Genomic DNA, 23,404 nt, shown 5'->3' with positions numbered 1-23,404 from the left:
TGGTGTGACTTCAAATTCTCACTTCACCTTTTTTGATTTTTACGTTTCCTTGTCTATGAAATGCAAAGAATAACACTCATGTCATAGTGTGAAGATTAAACGCGATGGTATTTGTACAGACTATCACTGTGCCTAGTACTTAGGAGGTGTGTAACACCCCTTCGTTCCCTTTACTGGTTTTAAGTCTCATGCCCTAGCTCTGAGGACTGCTATTTCTCAAGCATGTGCAACTGACCCATAACCATCTCCATCATCAGCAAACATGCAACCAAATTTGGCTCACCAGATTTGGTTTTTGTAAACACATTTTATTGAAACATAGCCATGCTCACTTTTTATGTACTTATAAAAGCAGAGTTGAATAGAGGCAGTATGGCCTGCAAAGTCTAAAATATTTACTAATTCGCCCTTTAAGAAAAAAGTTTGCTGACCCCTAATCTAATGCATACAGAAATTTAGTGTTTGCAAAGATCGCTGCATGCATTCCCTCAGCTGAGCTGCTAACAACAGTTGGTTGAGGTATGTGAAGTTGACTTGGCTCCATTTTAGAGATGAGGAAACTGAGGCTCAAAGTATTTGTGACTTAAACAAGGTCATATACGGGAGGAGGAAGGAGAACCCACATCTGATTTTAAGGCTAGTGCTCTTTCTTCTGCCCTGTGCTGCCTCATGGGGGTTTTGAATATTTCTTACGAGAAAGTCAGTTGGCACATTCTCTGGTCCAGTCTCCCCTGGGACTGGTTGGTTGCATGTGACAAAAAGCTGGCTATGGGCACAGGAACAGCTGGGCACCTCAGTACCATGAAAAATGACGAAGATCTAGCTAGCTGAGGACTTATCTGCTTAATGATTGCCACTTTTATTGAACTGCAGTCTTTACTAGACTGTCATGTCTGTCCACTGCTGTATGTTAGAGCTCAACACATTGCAGATGCTCACTAAATGTTTATTGGATAAACTAAGTTAATTATAGTCCTGGCAATTATCAAGTCCTCATCCTCTGTGACTGGCACCTGGTTTAAAAGACTCACCTTTTCTCCAGAGAGAAATCCTTAGTCTAGCTAATACCACCATCACCACCCATGCAATTATCCATACATCTGGCAGATTTGTCCTTTAGTCTTCTCTCCAAATTTATTTACCAAGTCCTGTTATTTTAGATCTTAAATCCACCATCTTCTCTAGTCCTATAGAACTGTCTTGTTCAGACGCTCATCATCTGAAGCTTGAACTGTTTAGCTACCTTCTTACTGGCTTCAGGCCTCCACCCTCTGCCCTTTCAGAGCATTCCTTGCACTGACTGGGCCCCTGACTATGCCTCCAGCCTCATCTTGCTTCTACCCCGTCTCTCCTCTGACTCGGCCACACTGAGCTACCTGAAGTTCTGACAGTGCCATGCCTTCTCCATCGCCAGACCTTTTCACATGCTGCACTTCCTGCCTGGGAAGGCCTTCCTCAACCAGCCCATTGGCTGCACTTCTACTGTCTTCCAGATGAAGTTCAAACATCACTTCTCTGGGAAGCCTTTCCTAATGCTTCCTGAGATAGGAGACTCTTGCCTTTGTGTCCATGCTGTGATTATAGCACTTATTATATTGCATTGTATTAAGTGTTGTTTTTCCATTCTCAGCCAAGAGCATTTTGTAGGCAGAGTCTGTGTCTGACCCATCATGGATGCCCTTCACTCAGCATAGGGGCTGGCCTGAAGCATCAGTCAGTATCCAGTGAATCCTTGCAGCTCTCAATTCACTCCCACAGTTAGGCTCTTTCACTGTCAGGTGGCTATTGGGGAGGGTGAAGCCGTTCTTGGCAGCTTTCCTGATCTCAGAGAAGCGAAGAGCTTCTAGTAGACTTCTGTTACTGTTTTCTTCCTACCTGATACCTTTTTCTTTCTAGGACTACTCCTTCCTAACCTCTGGGGCTATCAACCACAAGGCCTTACCTTCTGTACCACAGGGGTGGCAAGAGACTCAACTAGGCAACTGGAGTGGCCAAACCCCATCTTCCCGGCAATTGGTTCATGGATGGATGGGCAAGGACCCAGGCAGGTTTGGTCAGAGCCCTCTGGGCAATGAATACGGTTATCCTGAACGGATTGCGGAGGATGTGCTCGTTTAGTTGTTCTCAGGATGATGTAAACCTCAGGTTGCTAGTGATCATCTATGCCAGGTATATAGCAGAGTGTGTTAGAATCTCAGCTCTGCCATTTATTGGCTGGGTGACCTCAGGCGAGTTGCTTAATCCTTTATATTTATTGTTGTTTCATCTGCAAAATGGGTATAATAAGAGTATCTATATCTACTTCACGTTGTGGGTATAATAATTGAGTTAATATATGTAAAATACTTAGAACAATTAATATATGTAAAGTACTGATGCAAAGAGAGTGGTCACTAAATATTTGTTTCTGTTACTATATCACTATGTGGGGAGATCTCATCCGAGAACTAGAAAGAACAAGAGAAAGACAGAGCTCTGATAACATTGGGGTTCCTGGATCCAGCTCTGCCTGAAGCTTTCCATTTCTTGTACTTCCCAGTTCCACAAACCCATTAACTTTTTTTGTAAAGCAAGTCTGAGCTGTCTCTCTGTGAGTTATAACCCACAGGGTCCTAACAATAAGGTGTAGTGGGAAAAACAGAGGGAACGAGAATCCAGTGAGCTCTCTTTCAGTTTGCTGTTTAAGTTTGGCCAAGGGCTTCTTTTTAATCACATATCCAAAAGGGATGAATAATGTCTGCCCTGCTTCTCTCTTGTGGCTGCTGTCAAGATCCATTTGTATAATGTTTGTGCCTCCAAAACCATCAAGTGTTAAATAACAAAACTCACCAATGACTCTTCACTACATATAAAAGGAGACCCTAACTCTTAGCTTGGCTTTTGCAGGGCCTCCCCCCATGTGGCCCCACTACCTTTGTGACCTTCCTTCTCACTTATGCAGTCCTCTCCCATGTGCACATCCTCTGCTGAGGCTACTGGATTTTCCACCATTTCCCGAACTCGCCTTTGTGTCTTTGCTCATTTGTTTCCTCCAAAGGAAACAAATGATTTTAGGCTCATTTCCACCTAACAAAATTCATTTATCAGAGTTCTGGTCCAATGAGCCTCTTCCAGGAAATCCTGACCCTTCCCTAAGACTCCCTCCCTCTGTCTCTGTGTCTGTATCTCACTGTCTCTCTGTCTCTCTCACTCACACACACACACATACATACAAACACATACGTGCACACAGAGTAGCCGGAAGTGCTCTTTGCTTCTTGTGAGCTTGTAGGGCTCCTTTTATTTAAGTTACTGGTTTGGAGATTTCTTTAATAAGATCTTAACCTCTTGGAGGGCAGGGGCTGTCTTTGTTTTGTTCCTCATTGTACGTTACTGCAGGGATTTAGGGATATAGGGATTCAGAGAATTACAGCTTTGATCAACACCAGCCCAAGGAGATGAGAGAGCAGGTGCATCATCCTGAGCAAAAGAAACAGAATCTCTCCTGGAGTAGGTATGTGGACTTAACAGTAAACCCCACATTGCTTAGTTGTTAGTTACACTGAGCCAATTAGCAAATGTTTATGGTAGAGGTAAAATAGGGTCTAAAACAATGAAAGGCTGCGGACACCTGGAGAAACTCACCCAAACCGGCATGTGCTAGAATCACCCAGTCTCCTGGCTTCACCCTAGTCACACTGCTGCCCACTGCGACCACCTGTCCAACGCCTTCGTTTCCTCCAATGGCAGGTAGCTTGGGAAGGAAGCCATAATTCCCTAAAGGAGAAGAGCACAGGGGGTCATCCAATGAAATGTGGGCCGTGAAAGCATGGACTTTGGAGTCAGATCTAAGTCCGACCTGGGTTCTGCCTTAGAGCAGCTGTGTTACTAACCAACCTCTCTGAGTTTCTTTACAAAGAAACTAAGAGGATAATACTCTTCTGTGTTCATGGTTATTAGGACGATTAGATAAGACAGTGCATGAAATGAGCCCAGCATATCCCAGGTACTTCACTGTGGTTGGTTTACTCCCCACTGCAATATTTCTAACTCTTGAAAAGCCTCATAATCCAGAGAGGGGAGGCCAGAGGGGGACTCACAGTCTGCAGACCGAGCATCTGGAGAACAGCTGTTGCTAATCATAGAGATTTCACACCCACACCTGAAGAGGAATGAAAATGAGGTGACGGCTAAGCAAAAAAGCCAATTAACATAAGCCACAGAAACCAAGGTTACCTTGGATCATATTTATGTCAGATGGATTGATAGGGGCCGCCAGCATCTTCACATGGACATCTGATCCGCCCACAGCAGTTAGCTCCAGGTTCTTCAGTCTAAGCACAAAGCCAAAGAGAGATGTTAATGTCACCCAGGCTAGACAGGGTATCTTTTGCTCAAATCATCTCTCCAAAGTAGGTTAGGCAGCAACATTTTTGAGCTACCACTGTGTGCCCAGGAATTCGGGTTCCGCTAGAAAAGGGTAAGGTGCTGTAAAGAATTAGCACAGGATACAGGTTAACTCTGTCATTAACTGCAAGTAGAAAATCCCTAGTGACCTCTCAACCCCACTGCCCACTCTAGGGCAGAAAAATATTTAAAAACTTCGCTGGCCTGGATTAGCCTTGTATTTTCTAAAACTTGCTTGCTTATCAGAATCACCAGGTATGCTGACTGATACAGATTCTCAGGCCCCAGCTCTGACCTGTGTAACTAGATCTCCAGATAGGGGTACCCCTGGTACTTCTCAGGAACAGGCATAACTGGGAAATCCCAGGCTCCCTGATGGGTTCTCCCCTTATTTGCCTTCTTATAATACACACAGGAAAGAGGAGACATTTCTGTTAGTTGCAGAGGGGGTGAAGGAAGTAGAGAGAGGGCCGTTGTGGTTCAAAAAGAACTCCCTGGGTGACTGTGGTTTACTCCCTGGAGTGATGTCCCTTCCAAATGCGGGCCCTGGTCTGTCAGAAAGGGCACTGGCAAGGATGGAGAGCTGTCTTAGATGTGAAGCCCTACCATGTGACAACTGTGTCACCTTGGGCAAGTTTCTTCCCCACTCTAGGCCTCTGTTTCCCCATCTGTAAATGGGGGTTGGAAGGGGTGGTCTGCACTTGTTCAATCCCAAGAGCCTCTCTCATTTTGAGTCTATATGATAACTCACTTTGCTTGTGGTGGGCCCTAGAAACCATGAGACTAACATCTTTATCCACTGGAACTTTGGTTAATGGGTAAAACCTGCTATAGGCCTTCTCACGGAGGTCCAGTGACAAGGTCCATGTGTGACTTTTGTTCTTTAAAAAAGGAGTCTTTCCAACCAGAAAGCCTGATCAGTGTACTACAGTGGTGGGGCCTCATGACTTTTTATTACCAAATTCCTTTTCTGTCTTTCTCCACACCCCTCAGACTCGTGCTGGCAATGCCTTTCTCTGCCCGAATGTACTTATTAATAATTCTCATTTTTACTTATACTTATTAAGTAATAATTCTCTTTATTTTTACTTACCAAAGGCACAACATTAGGCAACAGTGTCATCGCACTAAACTGATGTAATTCTACCCACTTCCCACAGAAATCTGACCTTTTAACTATACCCGAGGCTCCATTTTGGGCTAAAAGTGTGATTTTCAAGACATCTCTCTACTAATAGTAATAATGGTGGCAGGTTTTTATGAGGTGTTTATTGCACATCAAATCCTGTGTTAAGGGTTTTAAATACATGATCTAAGATGTAACAGTCCTGTGGGCAAAGTATTAACATTCCCATTCTAGCAAGTAAGAAATAGAGGCTCCTGGAGATTATGAAATGTATGCAGGGTAAGATAACTGGTCAGTGGCAGGGAGTCTCTACTTTCAAAGTCAGCGCTCTTATTTACTTTTCTCTATATCAGTATCCTGAAATCAGGCTGGGAACCCCGCCGACTGCCTATAATGACCCCTGGGGATTTGGGAACCCCAATCTGGGAATTCCTGTACCAGATCATGACCAAGGTGAGGGAGGCCATGCCTCACCATGATTGAGAAACAAAACAAAACAAAACAAAAAACAAAAAATAGAAACGCTACAGAAAATGGTTAACCAGGAAAAAGTTGATGACCAGGGCAGAGAGAATAAAGGGCTTTTTTTTTTTCTTTTTAGGTAAATATTAAGGAATGTATATTTTTATATATAGCTGGAGGAGGGCGAGTCTTTGTATAATTATTGTTTGAGTGATTGTCCGTGAGGCATTCTGCTAAGTGCTTTCCATACTGGCTTTCTACTATTATTCTGATTTTATACCTGAGGAACAAAGGCACAAAAATGGTAAATAACTTGTTCAAGGCCACCAAAAATAGTAACTGGCTGATCTGATGTGAACCTGGCAATCTGATGCTGGAGAAGCCAGATGGATAGTGGCTCACCCCAGACCAAGCAGAGGGCAGCAAGGTGAGTACCAGCCAGCAGTGGTGTGTAGGCTTGATCCTTGCTGGGCTGCCATGGGTAGGAGGAAGGGTCAGCAGCTCCCTAGTCTCCCCTGTAGACTAAGCAGGGAGGCATTCTGTGAATGCATGTGTAAGTCTGCATTCCAAAGAAAAATCCTGCTCAGAGTACAAGGACTGTGGACTAGTGGCCTCTTTGTATTATCTGTACTGCTCCTCTCTTGCATTTTGACAGATAATCAGAGTTTTTCTATAAGCCGACAAAGTCCATGCACTTAAGCTAAAGACAATTTTTTTCTCTGCACATTTTCTATATGCTCTTGCCTCAGCTCAGAATTTTTCTATAACTTCTCCATAAAGTGAGAAATTCAGTTTACCCTTTAAGAACTGGCTCAAATTATACTTTCCCTAAGACATCTTTTGTTTTATTTTTATTTTTATTTTTTAGGCGAGGCAACCCTTGGTTGACCTCACAGATTGCAAGGACCTTGTCAGCTTACAATGCCTTATTTTTTCTTTCTTTTTTTTTTTTAACGCCTACAGCACCTGGTCTTCCTAGGTGGTCTCCCATCCAAGTACTAACCAGGCCCAACCCTGCTTGCTTCCAAGATCAGATGGGATTGGGCTTGTTCAGGGTAAACTGGTTGTAGACCTCTAAGACATCTTTTGACCTTCCTCTTGGCTCTGAAAAAAATCGTGTGCTCCATCTTGAGTGTTCCCATTACACAGAAGGGGTGACCAAACCATTTAAGACCATCTTAATTGGGTTCATCACAATGAGGCATGAGTTCACATTCTTTTTCTAAAACTCTTGGGGTGAGATGTACTTCAGAGTGCGGAACCATGTATTATCTATACCCCTCCCCGCCCCATGAGGGCTGGGGAAGTATTCTGTGATCAGACACATTATTTTGCAGCAAAACATATGAATATTCACACTAAGTGGGATGAATAATGGCCATATAGAAACTTCATGTTAGAGATCAGGTTTTGCCTCCAAGACTTATAAAAAAACAAAACGAAACAAAACAAATAAAAAAACAACTGCCAGTTTTCAGAGCTTTTTGGACTTTGGAGTTGAATATGGATCTAGGTCTTTCAGACTCAGTTCAGTGCTCTTTTTACTGACCTTCTAGCTTTGTAGTTAGAATGTGTGGTCTCATGGAGAGCAGAGAACTTTCAGTCTTAGTACAGTGCCTGGGACCAAAACAAAGCTCCATGATTCCTAAAGAAATATGCAAATTATCCAACTTTCTTCTCTAGAGAAAAAATGTGGCATAAAAATGCCAGTCATTTAGGGAACCAGGGTACAGGCTCAAACCATAGGAATTTTGCTATTGAGCTCATACTTGCCCTTCCTGGTTCTGGGCTGTTCAGGAACATGTCCCTGAAGGATGGGTGCAAATAAAAATGGAGATTATCCTTAAAAGAGTTTGGTGTTAGCAAAAACCTATGGCTCTTTTCCTCATAGGAAAGTGCAGATCAAATTTGCAATAAAATTGCACTTCTTAAAAATCTAGATAATCATGGTCAAGATGAGAATATAGGTAGATCTCAGTTCATAGATGAAGAGTAGAGCACGGGTTTGAATCCAGCCTCGGTCAGTTACCAGCTAGATAAACCTCAAAATGCTTGTCTGTGAAGTGTGGATAACACTAGAACCTAATTCACTGGATTAAATGAGTTAATGTACATAAAGCATTTGCTAGAGTACCTGATACATAGTAGATGCTGAAGAAATGGCAGTTGTTATCCGTGGTAAGACTACCCAAGGAAGCCTTTGAAATAATTAGCTGGCTATACTTCTGAAAGGAATCACTGACTCACTGAAATTAAATTTAATTCAACAAATATTTAATGATTGTCAGATAGGGTTTAAATATGAAAAAAAAAATTCATATTTTTTTTCATATTTTAAATAAGAAATTTTTTTTCATATTTAAAACAAAGGGTTTAAATATGAAAAAAAAAAATCTGCTTGGGAGCTCGATGGTGTGGCGACTCACAAATGGGGGAAATGCTACCTCAGAGGCAGGCTTGTGGTGCTAACGCTGAGAGTTTAACCAGCCAGAAGAAGAAAGCAAACAGTGAGCAGAGGGCTTTGGAAGAAGCAATACCTTAGTTGAGGCTCAAAGGATAAATGGTTTACTGGGTGGGCTGAGAAAGGATGGGAGGCTTTCCAGCCAGAGGGAATGGCAAAGAATCTGACCTGACAGTAGGCCGGGCCAACAGGTGTGGGCTGGATTGGAGCCATGGGAATGGAGAGGATTGGATAACCTAGAGTCTCTTAAATAAGAAGCAGCATTGATGTCACTTGGTGACCAACTCCATGTGGGAGAAGTGGAAAGCCTTTGATGGCTCCTGGGCTTCTGGCTTGGGCAACTGGATGGTGAGATGAAGAAAGGGGAAGAACGGTTTGGAGTGGGTTGGAAGCTTGAAGCAGGTGGCCTGCAGTCGGGTACAGAGCAGAGGGCGCTGACATACAGAGCTGTGAGTCAGCTGTGTGTAGGTGGAGTCTAGGGTAGTTGGTAAACATATTTTGGATGATGGCTGTACAATTAAATGACAACTAATGCTGACAGTTTCCTAAGCTCTGGGCATCGTGCTTAACATTTTATATATCCGATGCTGTTTAGTCCTTAAAACACCTATCTGGAGGGTGTTATCTTCCTAATTTACAGATGGGAAACTGAAGCTCAGAGAAGTTAACTTGCCCAAGGTTAAATTGTTACTAAGTGGCAAGACTTGACCTGAAACTTGACTCTGAAGCTGAGACTATTGAACACCAAGCCAGCATTCCTCAGCTCTTTGTGGAATTCTTGTCCTGAGAAATATTATTAGGTATTCCCTGGGGTCCAACACATTTGGCAATGCTGCCCACTAAACCCCCTTTATAAGATTCAGACTGCACATTAGAGTCATAAAGAAATCCATGTGGCTTTGTGCGACCCAGAGCTTACAGAGTTAACCTGGCTGGGAACAGTTTTCACAGCACACCAGGTAACTGCCTGTCCCCAGACAACAGCTTGAGGGGAGCTGCACTGGGCTATGACCTGCTCCCAGTTCTCTCCTCTTTGTCTTCTGGGTGGCCTAGCTTTCCGGTACTAGTTGAAATTCACAGAAGTGGGACGGAAAGAGAGTGGGCCAGGGACGAGGGTCTAGGAGATGGAAAGTTGAAGCTGCAAACACAGGTGGGTGAGGGCGGCAGGCAGGCCTGACACATGCTGCTCTCCTGGGGGGAGGTGTGTTGGTCCAGCTGCGTCTCACAAGGGAGACCAGCCCCAGCCTGCCCCGTGGAATGCCATCGATACCACAGACACTGCTGTTCCTGCAGAGTTCTAACAGCGTCGTCAAGGATACCATTCTGCAGAGACAGGAAGGAAAATGGACGAGTCTAAATTCCAGGAGTTGGACCTCTGGTGTAATGATAGCGATTTCTTCCCTTTTTTTTAAAAAACTCACCAAAGGAACTGGTATTTGTGTTGTGGAGCACAAATGAGGCACCTAAACACAACCTGGCTAGATCTCAAGCTGCTTTCCCAGGATGGTCAAGGCCTTCCCCTGTCTGTGTAATGGCGCCATGCAATTCAGAGGGATGCCACTATCTCCACTCAATAGATCCCAGGCTGGATAAGGTCACAATGGCTCCTTTGAGGCTGCGGCTGCACACCTGTGATGCCATATGAACTACAAGGGAGAAAAAAGCAGGCAGAAGAAAGAGCCTTTTGAGACAGGGAAAAAGAGGCCAGTACTCTGGGGACTGGCTCAGCTCTATTTGCTATGTAAAGCGGGCACTAGCCAGTGCTGCTAAGATATCTTTCCCGCCTTCTGCATTTAATTAGCAACCATTTGTACTTATCTTGCATCTTCCACTCAGTCACCTCAAACTGGTCAATATCATTTTGAGCAGGAGAGAGACAGTCACGGTCCACAGAAACTTTCTCATCTGCTCATTACAGAGCCGAAAATGTGTGACCCATCATAGGGCATTGGGTGAAGATAACCGATATCTCATGTGGCTCTCCCTAGTCTGTCTGCAACCCCCAGGGTCACAAACAAGCTGCCTTCTGTGACTTGGTGAATTGCCTGGTGTGCTGTGTACACTGTTCTGAGATTCGATCGATAATTAATAAGCAAGGCACAATTGGGAAATAGTAAAGGAACGAAGTTCTTCAGCTCAGAGCTTTTAACAGCTTGCTCCAACATCCACAGCAGGGGATGTTGATGGCCTCAGTTCGTGGGGTTCTAAGGAAGTCCTGGGCCCTTCAAAGCTCTTCTGTTCCATGTCCCTTGGTGTGCTAGGTGCACCCACTTGCCTTTCTGCGCCTCTTCTGGCTTCCCTGCCTCAAAGTAATCTTGCCCTCCTATCACCCAGGACTTTTTGCACAATCATTTTCAATGGAAGGGAATCAAGAGACTTATGGCAACTTCTGGAAATGTCTATGCAGGGTTGGTAAAGATACCTTCTTCCTACCTTCTCTCAATCCCCTACTTTCCCTCAATTCAGATTACCAGAAAGCTTGCAAGCCCCATAATATTCTACATTTGCTGACATATTTGCTTGAAGGGAGCCGCAGTCTCTGTTGCTTAGTTTGCTGAGGCCTAACTCTCCTTGTTACTCCAGAAAGTGAGACTGGACCACAGCAGGAGGCAGACTCCCTGCCTTCAGTTACTTTTGTCTCTTTGACAGGTATGAAGATGACCAGCAGCTGCCTGGCCAGCTGCTGATTATGTAACCAACCAAGAGCAAAGGGGCCCTTAGTGAGATTTTGTGCCCAGGACCCCAGATTTCTAGCCACAGCATAACTCCTTGGAGGCTGCTAGAACAACCACTGGCAAGTAGGCTGTCCAGTGCTTCCTTTGGTTTCATAGACTTGTTGGAGCTGGACAATTGTTGGATCAAAGAAGATTCATGTTTCATAGCAATTTCCACGGCTACAGTATTGAGAAAAAACTCTTGAGGCCTCACCTTGTCTTGGCAGGAAAAAATGTTGTTTGGGGAGAATGGGGTGAAGAGGTGTGTAGGTTTTTAATTTTTTTAAATTAAAAAAAATATATATTTTAAACGCCTACAGCACCTGGTATTCCAAGGTGGTCTCCCATTCAAGTACTAACCAGGCCTAACCCTGCTTAGCTTCCGGGATCAGACGAGATTGGGCATGTTCAGGGTGGCATGGCTGTAGACAAAGGTTTTGAGGTACAGAGAAAAGGGAGCTATGAAGGTTTGTCACTGGCACAGAAGACCGGGGTGGGGGGACAGCATGAATGTTTCTATTTACCACTGCTGACCTTGGTCACCCCTCCCTTATCAAAGAATAACTAAAATCAAGGGAGACTGGAGTGATTTCCTCACTGTAATAGTCAGTTGGGACTAGAACCCAGGTTAGTCCCCAGTGACATATCCTGAGCCACAGACTAACCTCGTGTCATCTTTGCTTTTCCTTCTCTGAAATGAAGACCCTCCTACCCCATCCAGGGTGGGAAAAGCCTGGAACCATACCAGAGAACTGCAGGAGCCACTAGGAGAGGGCCAGACAACCATAATAGCTTGGAATTGCACTGGGTGGTGGCATTCCTCCCAGACACTCTGGACTTAGAGGGACAACCCTGTCTATTGTTTCAACTGCAGTTCCTTGGAGGTATGCCTGCCAAGTTCCACCCTCAGAGGCAAGAATGAAGAAACTAGGGTGAAAGAGCTTGGCCATGAACCGCACAGCCTAGTATAATGTCCAGAGGGAAGGTCATGTGCAAGTGTTACGGAATGTGGATTCTGGCTCGAGTTTGAGTCCTGTGACCTCAGGCTAGTCTCAGAAGATATCTTAAATAACAAATATTAAGTAGGCACTTAATATCTGTTAATCAGACACACAATTTTATTTTCCCTCTGGGTTTTTGCACATGCAAGTTCTTCTGCTTGGAACATTTCTATTCTTTCTCTCCTCATACACTGCCCACCTGATATTTTGGGGACTAAACTTAGACTTCAGGCCTTCATAGGAGGCATTCTCTTCCACCCCAAGGAGGTTAGGTACCCTTTTTCTGGATGTCTTTAGCACTTTGATCATATTCTGTCACTTAACCCACTGGACTACAGTGACCTGTCTCCTGGCCCAGAGTGTGAATTCCCCGAAGGCAAAGACCACAGATTATTCGTTTCTGATTCCTCTGTGCCTAGCACTTAGTAGGCACTCAAAGAATAAATGCTGGCTAACTTACTAAATCAATGAATTCTGTTCCCTCCTCTTTCATTTGTTGACAACAATAAAGAGCGGCAAGAGACAAGATGAACAAATAAAATCTCAGTTTTCAACACAGTGCCAAACAGAATGCTAATTTTTTTTTCAAAGTACTAAAATTCTAGTTTAAAACCAAGTCACCAGCATCGAGTTTTGGTTTTAAACACGGACATCAACTGTAAAAAGAAATCCCCTGAGAATAAACAGTGCCCTGCAGTGAGAACTCACTACCTACACAGCTTGGCTCCCCACCACATGCTCCCTCAAATTCCATCTGGCTAAGAGAATGGGTATGTGTCCAAGGACTTCACAGCTTCATTTCATTTCATGTTAGAAGCAGTCAGGTGAGAAAGCCATGATGACCAGGATGCTCTTTTATGAAAACTTCAGGATCCTGAAAAGGGGAGATGGAGAACAGTATTCTTACCATCTTCCCCAGGGTGGGGCTGCCCTTCCTATGAAGAGTAGAGACTTGGAGTCACTTGAACGACCTATAATCTCACCTTCTCTTCTGACCTATCTTATTCCTAGTTTTATCCTCTTCCTCATTCTCGAAAAATATTTGGGACGATTATCATTATTTATTTAGGTCTATGTCTATATCAAGGACTTTTAATAAAGGGACATTCTAGTTGTGTGATCTTGGACAAATGACTTTCAAGCTTCTTGAGCCTCGGTTCCCTTGTCTATAAGATGGGTATATCCATGACCAAACTGGGTTATTGTGAGTTTTAAATTCCATAACATATTTGGAGAACTTAGCCCAATGCCTGCCACACAGTATATCACAAATGAAAGCTGCTTTTACCACAAGACCCAGAGAATGCAAAATTCTGAAAGGGGACTTTCAGGAACAAAAGGAAAGAGAAAGACATTGGAGTAACTAGGAATTATTTGACAGAGAATTTGGAACTCTGCACAAGGGGCAATGGCCATGGGAACTTCTGAAATTTCTAGAATGTTTGTCACTCTCCTATGTTGTCATTTTCTCCTGTACATTCTTACTTTATTTAGAACAGCAGTTCAACTTTTTAAATGCAAAAGGAACATGTATATAGGCGAGTCCATTTTGGGGGGAAAAGAAACTCTAAGAGACGAGGGAAAAGGCTTAGTAGAGGAGGGAACAGCTAGAATGTTTGGGGGCCAACAGGCCTGAAGAGAGGGACACTCAAAATGTTGACATGAGAACAGAAGATCCCTGGAGGCTTTGTTCTGAGAAGTTCCCCAAACCCTCAGACCTGAGCAGACTATTCCTCGTCCCCTCCCTGCTGTTCCCAGAACTCTGGCCCACAGTGCCAGCATCACAAATCACTCCAGTTTGGGGAATGCTCTACTTGAATTCTGGGTAGTTCCATGACCCTACGTGCTGTAACCTGACCTATGTACCTAGTTATGAGGATGTTTAAAGGATTCTTTCTGTGACACTGTGGTTACTCTAAGTCTCCTAAGACATGACTACAAAGAAGAGAATCCCAGTCTCTGGCCTCAGTCCATACATGAACAAACCTGAATCTGGGTCAGAAGGGAAAACTGCAATTCTGGAGCAAAGGGAGAAGACTGTCTGCCTGACAGTCCATATCCACGGAGCAATGGTTTTTAACCCTGGTCTGGGCATCAGTTTTTAAACTCATTTGGAGAGTTTAAAAAAATTCAGATTTCAGGGCCATCCTAGACCTACTACGTGTTTTAGAGAGTGGTGCTTGGGAATATGTAGTTTCTAAAAGTGCCATAAGTGACTGAGGTGTGAAGTCCAGGTTGAATACAACGCTTCATGAAAGTATCTGAACTGTTTTGAACTGGGAAATTACTAGGGTTCCACATAAGGAGAACGAGACAGATGTCTTTCCTCCCTAAGTGGCACTTGTAACCAGTCTGTTCCAGTTTCCCTGGTCTCCAAGAGGAGGTGATCAGGAGGCAAATGCACTCAATTGCCTAAGCTTCCCAGACCTTGCCTCAGGGTCCCTGAACATCGGAGACACCTTCCTCATCACCACAGAACTCAATAAAAGGTGCACTTCTTACTGAAGTCAGATACAGATTTAGTAACATTTTGGAGCACCTGGTTTGTGGCAGGTCCTGCACCAGACACCTAAATCATAAGCCTGTGAAGAGGCACTACATAGTTCTTGTCTGGGCTGCACTCCTGGAAAAGAAGTGTTCATCAGAGCTTTACCAGCTCATTGTAGCAAGTCCTCCGGTGATTTATTACTTATGAGCAACATACAATTTGGGGCTTATTGACTGATGAGTCTTCTCAAAATTCTTTTAGTTTCAATGTTCTAATGGTGAGTGTGGCTAGGCTGAGTGCAAGACCTTGACTTTATCTGAGGTTTATCCCCTTGGGCTGTCAAAACATCCAGCTTGTCATCTATTCATTGGCGTCAATGGGGTATTAAAGTCTCCTACTATTAGTGTATTACTATTGATCTCTCCTTTTATGTATGTAGATGCTCCTATGTTTGGTGCATACATGTTTACTAGGGTTATGTCCTCTTGATTTATCAATCCCTTTATCATTATATAATGCCCTTTTTGTCTCTTTTTTTTTTTACGTGAAAATATGGAATGCTTCATGAATTTGTGTGCCATCCTTGTGCAGGGACCATGCTAATCTTCTTCGTATTATTCCAATTTAATGTATGTGCTAGCTACCGAAGCAAGCACTCTAGCTTGTACTTTAATCATGAAAATAATTCCGTTTGCCTATCCTCTGGAAAATAATCAAACTATTTGCTGGGAATCAAAGAGTTGTAAACAAGGGACTGCAGGAGAGTATGCAGATATTTTTGGTGGAGAGCATTAGATTGATCTCAGCTGATAGGCACTATGAGGTATGACTGTTATTGTCTTAATTTTATTTTATTATTTATTATTTTTATTTTTTTAAATTATTTATTCTTATGGTGACATTGGTTAACAAAATCCAGTAAGTTATTGTCTTAATTTTAAAGATGATGAAACCAAGGTTAAAAGATCCTCAGTGGCTTGCCGAACACACACACAGCTAAGACAGGAAGGGCAAGGATTTGACCCCAGGTCTTCTGATTTCCAGACCCATGCTTTCAACTTAGCTTCACTTCAGTGTCCCCACTAGCCCTTTTGATGGCTATACAGGCATACCTTGGAGATATTGCGGGTTCAGTTCCAGACCACCTCAATTAAGTGAGTATAGCAATAAAGCGAGTCATAATCTTTTTGCTAATATAGGGTCTTGCCTTCAATTTGTAAAATACTCAACATCTGTAAAGCGTGATAAAGCAAAGAGCAATAAAAACGAGGTATGTCTGTAGTTACTTACGTGCAGATTTATAATAGTTGACAATTCACATACTGTTTTTATCAGCCACATGCAAAAATCATTAAGATATAACAGAATTTTAGGAGGACATAATTATAAAAGTAATGAGGGCTCAGAGGGGTTGAGTGACTTGTTCAAGATAAAACAGCTAAGAGGCTGAGTCTGTACTTGACCATAGGTCTCTATTGGCTTCAAAACAGGAGCGCTTTTTAACTAATTAAAGGCACATAAACAGCACAGTGGAGAGGAAATTACATGAGAACAGGAATCAGAAGACATGGATTCCCATCCCCGTTCCAATCTTTACTGGCTATAGCACTTCAGACAAGTCCCTTGTCCTTTGTAAAATGGAAACGATGATCTCTGACCTACTTTACTGAGACGGGAAGATCCAAATGGATGCAAAAGTATTCTGAAATCCACTCCTCCACATCACCCCATAATAGAAGGTACGACCTCAGGCAGATCAGTCAGTCAGATCTGGATTCTGGATTCAAATTCTGACTCCGCCACTTACTGGCTGTGTGACTCTGGGGAAGCAATTTCACCTCTCTGATGCCTCAGTTTTCTCATCTGCAAAATAAGGCTAAATCAAGTCCGTATCCCCAAAGGTTATGACGATTAAATGAATGCACCCATTTACACAGGGACTGTCTTGACACAGTAGTCCATCAAAAAACGCCTGTCACTATTACCGTTATAATTGTGCCTCTCAGGTCTTCAATTTCTTGGAAGTACGTACTTTCTGAGTTACCAAACGTGCCCTGGGCTTCAGTTTCGCTTCCATTATTCTCTGCCTTCTTCCTCGGACCCGGTCCCTTCCTTCCCAGTCCCCCTTCTCCACAGCCCACCTTAAACTCTCCAGGAACCCCAGACCCCCTTTGCCCCGTTTCGGCGCCGTCTCTTACTCGATGGCCTTGGTTGGGTGCCCGTGGTGCTCGTAGACCAGCGCCTGGACCTGGGAGGGCTCGGCAGAAGCAGAGTAGGAGGCGGCCGCAGGCGAGCAGCGGCCCGCAGAGAGCAGCAGCCCCGGCCGCAGCCGGGCCGCGGTTCGCGACCAGCGCAGCGCGCAGCAGACCCACATGCTCGCTTCAGTCAACTCAGTGCGGGACGCCGGGGATACGTCATCACTCCGCGACCGCGCGCCTGCGGCCCGCCTCCCGCTCCGCCGCGTGACCAAGCCCCTTGCTCCTTCTAAAGGGAGCGCGATAAAGGAATTCCCCTTCCTCTGCTGCCCGCGCGGTGGCGCCTGGTGAGACTACGCGGGGAGCCAGTGATGAGCGGTGAAGGGCTGTGCGGGAGTCGAGATTTCCAGCTCGCCGAAGTTGATCTAACAAGGAGAGTCTGAGACTGACCTAAAGCTTTGTCTACGGTCTGCAATTTGGTGTTTGATTTGGGGGAAGACGTGCCTCGGTTTCGCCTTCCTACCGTTTATTGAGGCATTTAGGCCCTTTAAAGCAATGCCTCATTTAATCCCCACTTTCTTCTAATAGTATAGTGAGACAGAGCGTACTTTCCTCCACTGAGTAGAGTACGTGTAAACTGATGTGGAGGCTAGAGTACTGGGTTTAGAGTTAGAAGATTTAGGTTCACATCCCATCCCAGCTTCCTTGCTTGGCCACCTTGAGAAAGTGACTGAAACTTTGAGTCTGTTTTCTCATCGGTACAAAGGGGGAGAATATACCTCCTTCAGGACTGTTGTGAGGACTGCGTAGAACAACGGAATAATGTTATTGTGGACGCGAGAGCATCTTGTAAAATGCTAAGTGTGTTCAGATATAGGGAAGGGATCATAAGGAGGGCCTCCTCCCCAGATGATCACAGGGTAGAAGGGGATTAAGTGGGATGAAGTACTTTGTAAAAAGATGTAGCCCAGTAAAGACACTAGATCATATTTTTGGTGGCGTGAAGACATGAGCATAACTAAAACGCCAGATGAATGTTGTAGCATGACAGAGGGCACTGGAATCAAGGAGAGAGGCACTCTGGAATGGGGGTGGGATAGGGACTCTTAGAGGAGGTGCTGTTGGAGCCAGTCCTGTGACTCAAAATCTCCAATATGCATAAAACCCATCTCAGACTGAAGTTCCATCTCAGACCTACTGAATTAGAACCTTGGGGAGGGGTCCTAGAATGTATATTTCTTACAAGCTCTCAAGAACATTGTGATGCAGGTGGCCCAGGGAACAGGCTTTGAGAAACACGGAGCCAGAGCTTCCAAGGATAAAGAAGTTTCTTTCTCTGGGTTTTATTGACCCAAAGCTTGCCAGCTTAGAACCTTTCCTCTGAGGAAGAGAAGAAAGCAAAGTGCTGTGATGAAGGATCAGGGGCTTAATTCTGGCAAATCTAGATTTGAATCCTGGCTCTGTCACTTTCCAGCCATTTGGTTTGGACAAGTCACTTGGTCTCTCTGGGTCTCCATTTCCTTATCCTCAAAAATAAGGGAAATAATAATGTCTGTTTCAAGGCTGTGAGGATCAAGTGAAATATTTACTTCACTTGAAGCACTTAGCACAAGCATGCTTGGCACATGAAAGCATTTGATGAATATTATTAGGGGGTTATTGTGAAGATTAAATGAGAAATATCACATGAAAAAACCCAGACCAGGGTCTGGCTCATAGTATGTGCTCAGAAAGTTTTTGTTTTTATTGTAGAGAAAGTTGGTGTTCCATGGTGGGAGAAAGACTTAGTCCCACACTGGCTGGGTGTATCCTCCTGAGCATGCGCACACCTGCGCACGCGCACACACACACACACACACACTACCCAGTCCTGCTTATTTTCTATTTTCATGGTGACACAAACACAGGTCAACTTCTGTTGGAAGACATCCTAGGTGACATTGAGCTGTTGACCTTGTCTTCTCTACAAATATCTATGTTATCTTCTCTGAGGTCCCTGGGTAGCCAGGCCAGGATACTTAGAAAATCACCCAGTAGGTCTTCCTCCTTGGGCCTGGACTTAGTCCCCCATTCATCCCGATAGCCCTCACTTTTGTTCTAGGCCATCAGCTGTTATTTAAACTGTGTCGACAGCCTTCTTCCTAACTGAGATCCCCTCCTTTCTTTCTCCCTCCCCAATTCCTTCTTTTTCTGGCCTCCGGAATGACTTTTTTCCTAACGGAAAGAACAGACTTGTCTTTCCCTGGCTTGAAGTCCTTCTGTGATTCTCCAGTATTTAGGGAGAACCAGAAGCTACAGTTCTTTGTACAACACCATGAACAATTGATATATTAAACTTAAAATTGTAAGCAAAACTATGATTCTATACTAATTCTATCCTTCACTCATACTCGTGACATGTACTAAAGTTTTCAGAAAAATGTGTGGAGGAGAGACACCTTAAAACAAAAAAGTTATATATTTATTGTAATTAATTTTTCATCTTGCAAATTAGAAAACTATGATAATGGTCTTAATTCAATGGCAAACCCCCTCAACTTGAGGAACTCTTGGGTCCCCCTCGGGCAAGTTTGAGGTCACTGATCTAGGAGTTCAAGTCCAATGTCCTGAACTTGTATTCAGGACTTTTGCACTCTGACTCCCACACTGTCTTTATCTCCTGCTATTGGACCATGCATAGCTTATAATCCAACTGCACCGGAAACCCACCTTTCCCAATACTTCCATATCCTGTGCCTTTATTCAGTCTGCTCCTTCTGCCTAAAATGCTCTTCTTAGTCTTGCCTATCTGGGAAACTCCAGGTTCAGATATAATTTCTTTGATGTTGTTTTCCAATCCTTCAGGCTGAGTTAGCCCCTGGTGCCTCTGTTTTTTTTCTGGACTGGTGTTATGGCCTTTAGGACTCAGTCTCTTATTTATTTATGTGCCCGTTTCCCGCTCCAGGCAAGAGTAGAACCATGTTTGGTGTATCTCCATGATGCTGGCACCCGACGTGGGGCCTGACACAGGGTAGGTGTCATAAATATTCCATGAGTTGAAAGTAATTGAATTTCCTCATGGCTTGGTCCTGTTTGTGGTGCTGTCTCCTTTTTCTTAGATCTGGGTCATTCCAAACCAGGACTTTCCTTCTCTCTTCCCTCTTTTCTTTAAGATTATAGAAGTTTGTAGTCTTTTTCAAGTGAAGCAGAATGTTCTCTTTTCATCTGTCCACCTGTTCATTGTATTCTTTCTCCCTTCTTCAGTCTCTGCTCCATAGACTTCCCCTGCACAAAGAATGGAAGGGCGTGGAATCGGTCAGGTCTAGGTTTGAGTCCTGGACCCACCACTTACTAGCTTTGTGACCTTCAGCAAGTGCCTTATGCTCTCTGAACCTTGGTTTCCACATCCAAAAAATATGGAATCAATGGTAAAACCCTGTCACGAGGCTCCTGCAAGAGTCTTCTGCAAACGTCTTCTGCAAACAGCAGCATTTTGGATTTTGCCGTTCACCAGATTTCTCTCCTTGAGTTTCCTTTCTGGGTGGTCCTTTCTGTCTCTTCTCTGCTCAGCATCTGTCGACCTCCATTTCTTCCCCATCACCTTCGGTCTTTCTGTTTAATTCTCTGCCTCTGGTTCCTGCCTGCTATCTTTTCATCCCTTCTTGGCTCAGCCTGGAACTCATCAGTGCTCACAAGAGAGAAGACCTAGAACCCAGGAGCCTTCAGCCCTGCCTCTTCCAGACCCAGGACAACCTCAGTTATGCCAGCCTCAATATAGAGCCAGCTGGGGGAGGAGGCAGTGCACAGAGAAGGCCTAGACACACCTTGAATTCATAGGCTCTGTCCAATGCCACTGCTCATTAGTTAGACCCATTTGCTCATTGGTCTATACCTTCACAGCCTGTTCTCCATTTGGCTGCTTGAGGAACATTTTTTTTTTTTTAAATGAAAGAACAGAACCTTTTATTCTTCTGCTTAATGCTTCAGTGGCTTCCCACCACTCTTAGGATTTAACCCCAAATCTCATGGCTTCTTGTGTGACCTGCAAATCTTGCCAACCTCTCTATCTGCATTTGGCTCTTCTTTCCTCCCCACCCACTTCATTCCATCCGCCTTGGCCTCGCTGCTTCTCAGACCCATTGGCTCCTGCCTTTGCATGGTCTATCTTCTCTGTCTACAGTGTTCTTCCCAAGTGATTGCATGAGGCTAGGTCCTTCTCATGCTTCAGGTGTCAGCTCAAATGTCACCATGTCGCTTCCTCAGAGAATTGCTCTCAGATCACCTTAACTAAAGTAGACCCCCCCACCTCCAAATATTTATCATAATACTCCATTTCCTTTAGAATACACATCTCAGATTATAATGATATATTTATCTGCACATTTGCTATGAGTCTCTTCCACTAAAATGTAAGCTTCATGAAGGCAAGGCCAATGTCTATATTCTTTCATTCATTCATTCATTCATCCATCCATTCAATATTTATCGAGCACTAACTACATACCAGATACCAAGCACGGGGATACAAGACAGAGTACTTGCCCTTAGGAAGCTCATGTTCTAGAGGTGGAGACAAATAATGAATACATCATACAGTATATGCTCTATTTAAAACTGCCAGAATCTCCCTCCTTCACTCTTTCTCACCCCCATTTTTCTGGTATATCACTGTCTCATGTACCAGAGACAGTGGTTGATCACTGTTTCATAGACCAGAGAATTTGCTTTTTTTGATTGTTTATTGCTCTTGATTTACCACTGAAATGTAAGGTCTGTGAGGGTAGGGATTTTGTCTGTTATATATTTCCAGTTGGCTTATAGTAATTGTTGTATAGTAAAAGTTTCCAGTATTAGTTGATTTGTTCCAGGTGGAAGGCAGGTCTCAGCCTCAATTCAATTCAAGCCAGAAGACCTTGATTCAAATTTTGGTGCTGCAGCATAGTAATACGTAACTTTGGAAAAGTCATTCCTTTCTCTCGATTTCAATTTTCATAACTTTGTAATGGGAAAAATAATGGTGAGTATTAAATGACTTCATGTAGGTTAAGCACATAGAAGGTGTCTGGTCTTACCTAGTAATGGATAACTCGTTTGTGGTCATCATACAAGGGTTTATAAGGATAGAGGCCCAAATAATACTTAACCTGTGTAGCCAGAGGGTACACTAGAACCACTATGAGTTAGTGAGGGAGACAGACTTCATGGCATGAAAAAGAAGAACTTTCTAAAAGTTCATCATTGCAAGGGGACATAGGTGAATCCACTATCATAGTCGAAGACTTTAACACCTTTCTGTCAGAAATGAATACTTCCAGCAGGCAGAAAATCAGCAAAGACACAGTTGAGCTCTATAACATCGTCAATCCACTGGATATAATGGACATTGATAGAGTACTTCACCCAACAACAGCAGAGCACACATTCTTCTCAAGCTCACTTGGGATAGTCAACAAGATAGAATGCATTCTGGGCCATAAAGCGCAGCTTAACAAATTCAGAAGAACAGAATTCATACTCTCATTGCTCTTAGAAATCAATTAAATTAGAAATCAATAACAAAAAGGTAGCTGGAAAATCCCCCAAAACTTGGAGATTAAATAACACGCTTTGAAATGACACATAGGGCAAAGAAGAAGTCTCAAGAGAAATTTAAAAATATTTTGAACTAAGTGAAAATGAAATGAAATGAAAACACAACTTATCAAAATTTGTGGGATACAGCAAAAACAGTGCTTACAGGGGAATTTGTAGCACTGAATGGATGTAGGAGAAAGGAAAAAAGATCTAAAATTAACCATCTAAGCTTCTGCTTTAGGAAACTAGAAAAAGAAGTGCAAATTAAATCCAAAGGAAGCAGAAGAAAAATAATAAATATTAGAGCAGAAATCAGTCAAATGGAAAATGGGAAATCAATAGAGAAAAATCAACCCAAGCAAAAGCTGGTTCTTGGAAAAGATCAATAAATCAATAAGTCTCTAGGCAGGCCAACTAAGAAAAGAAGAGAGATACAAATTGCTAATATCAGAAATGAAAGGGAGGGGCATCACTACAGATCCCATGGACATTAAAACAATAAGAAAGGAATACTATGATCAGCTCTAAAAGTTATCATTTCCAAAGACCCAACCACCCGCTCTTAGTAGGTGACGAGCATTCTGTCCTTGGAGATATGTATTAATGTGCATTTGGAGTCGCCAAGGTAGAGGAAATACAAGCATCAAATGGGGCAGAGAGGCTGAGTGTCTTTGAGTCTGTTCTTGAGGGCTAGATATGAGCAGTAAGCGTGCTCACTCGACTGAGAATGTCGGTGACAGATCAGTGCAGAGGCGAGGGGAGGGGGTCCAAGCCTAGCCTGGGACCCGGGGTGGGGGGGTGGGGAGGAGGGAGGGTGCAGGAGTGGGGGATGGGAGCGTCTGGGCAGCGGGAAACCGGATCCGGCAGCAGCACGTGCGGCTGCCAGTAGGGGGCACAGCAAGACCATGGACCGCGCAATCGGGTCTGACGTCAGCGCCCCGCTTGCTTGGGCTCCCGCTCTGGACTCGGCGCCAGTCCCGCTCCGCGCCGCGCTGCTTAGCTCCGGCTCTGGCTCGCC

At 43.9% G+C, this 23,404-nt stretch overlaps 1 protein-coding gene, 1 non-coding gene and 2 pseudogenes across 6 annotated transcripts in view; all 4 read right to left on the bottom strand.

Annotated features, from left to right (window-relative positions):
• The window catches only part of MECR (mitochondrial trans-2-enoyl-CoA reductase), a 29,139-nt gene extending 12,083 nt beyond the window's left edge, over positions 1-17,056 (bottom strand). The window contains exons 1-4 of one of the 5 annotated variants that reach the window (XM_015598901.2): positions 16,837-16,972; positions 16,446-16,501; positions 4,216-4,313; positions 3,625-3,756 (exon numbers count right to left, since the gene is read on the bottom strand). In XM_015598901.2, the coding sequence (XP_015454387.1) occupies positions 3,625-3,756; positions 4,216-4,313; positions 16,446-16,501 (286 nt within the window). In that variant the 5' untranslated portion in view covers positions 16,837-16,972. The other 4 variants (XM_015598900.2, XM_006924324.3, XM_015598903.2 and 1 more) reach the window with 4 other exon arrangements.
• On the bottom strand, positions 6,929-7,046 carry LOC112472993 (annotated as a pseudogene).
• Positions 11,461-11,579, bottom strand: LOC112472959 (annotated as a pseudogene).
• Positions 15,185-15,294, bottom strand: LOC112473054. Its single transcript, XR_003043888.1, has one exon. It is a non-coding gene; the product is annotated as a U6 spliceosomal RNA (small nuclear RNA).
• Positions 17,057-23,404: the final 6,348 nt, after the last annotated feature.

Source organism: Pteropus alecto, unplaced genomic scaffold (genome assembly GCF_000325575.1).
Source record: "Pteropus alecto unplaced genomic scaffold, ASM32557v1 scaffold39, whole genome shotgun sequence".
Taxonomy (NCBI): domain Eukaryota; kingdom Metazoa; phylum Chordata; class Mammalia; order Chiroptera; family Pteropodidae; genus Pteropus; species Pteropus alecto.
This window is presented reverse-complemented; position numbering and strand designations above follow the sequence as displayed.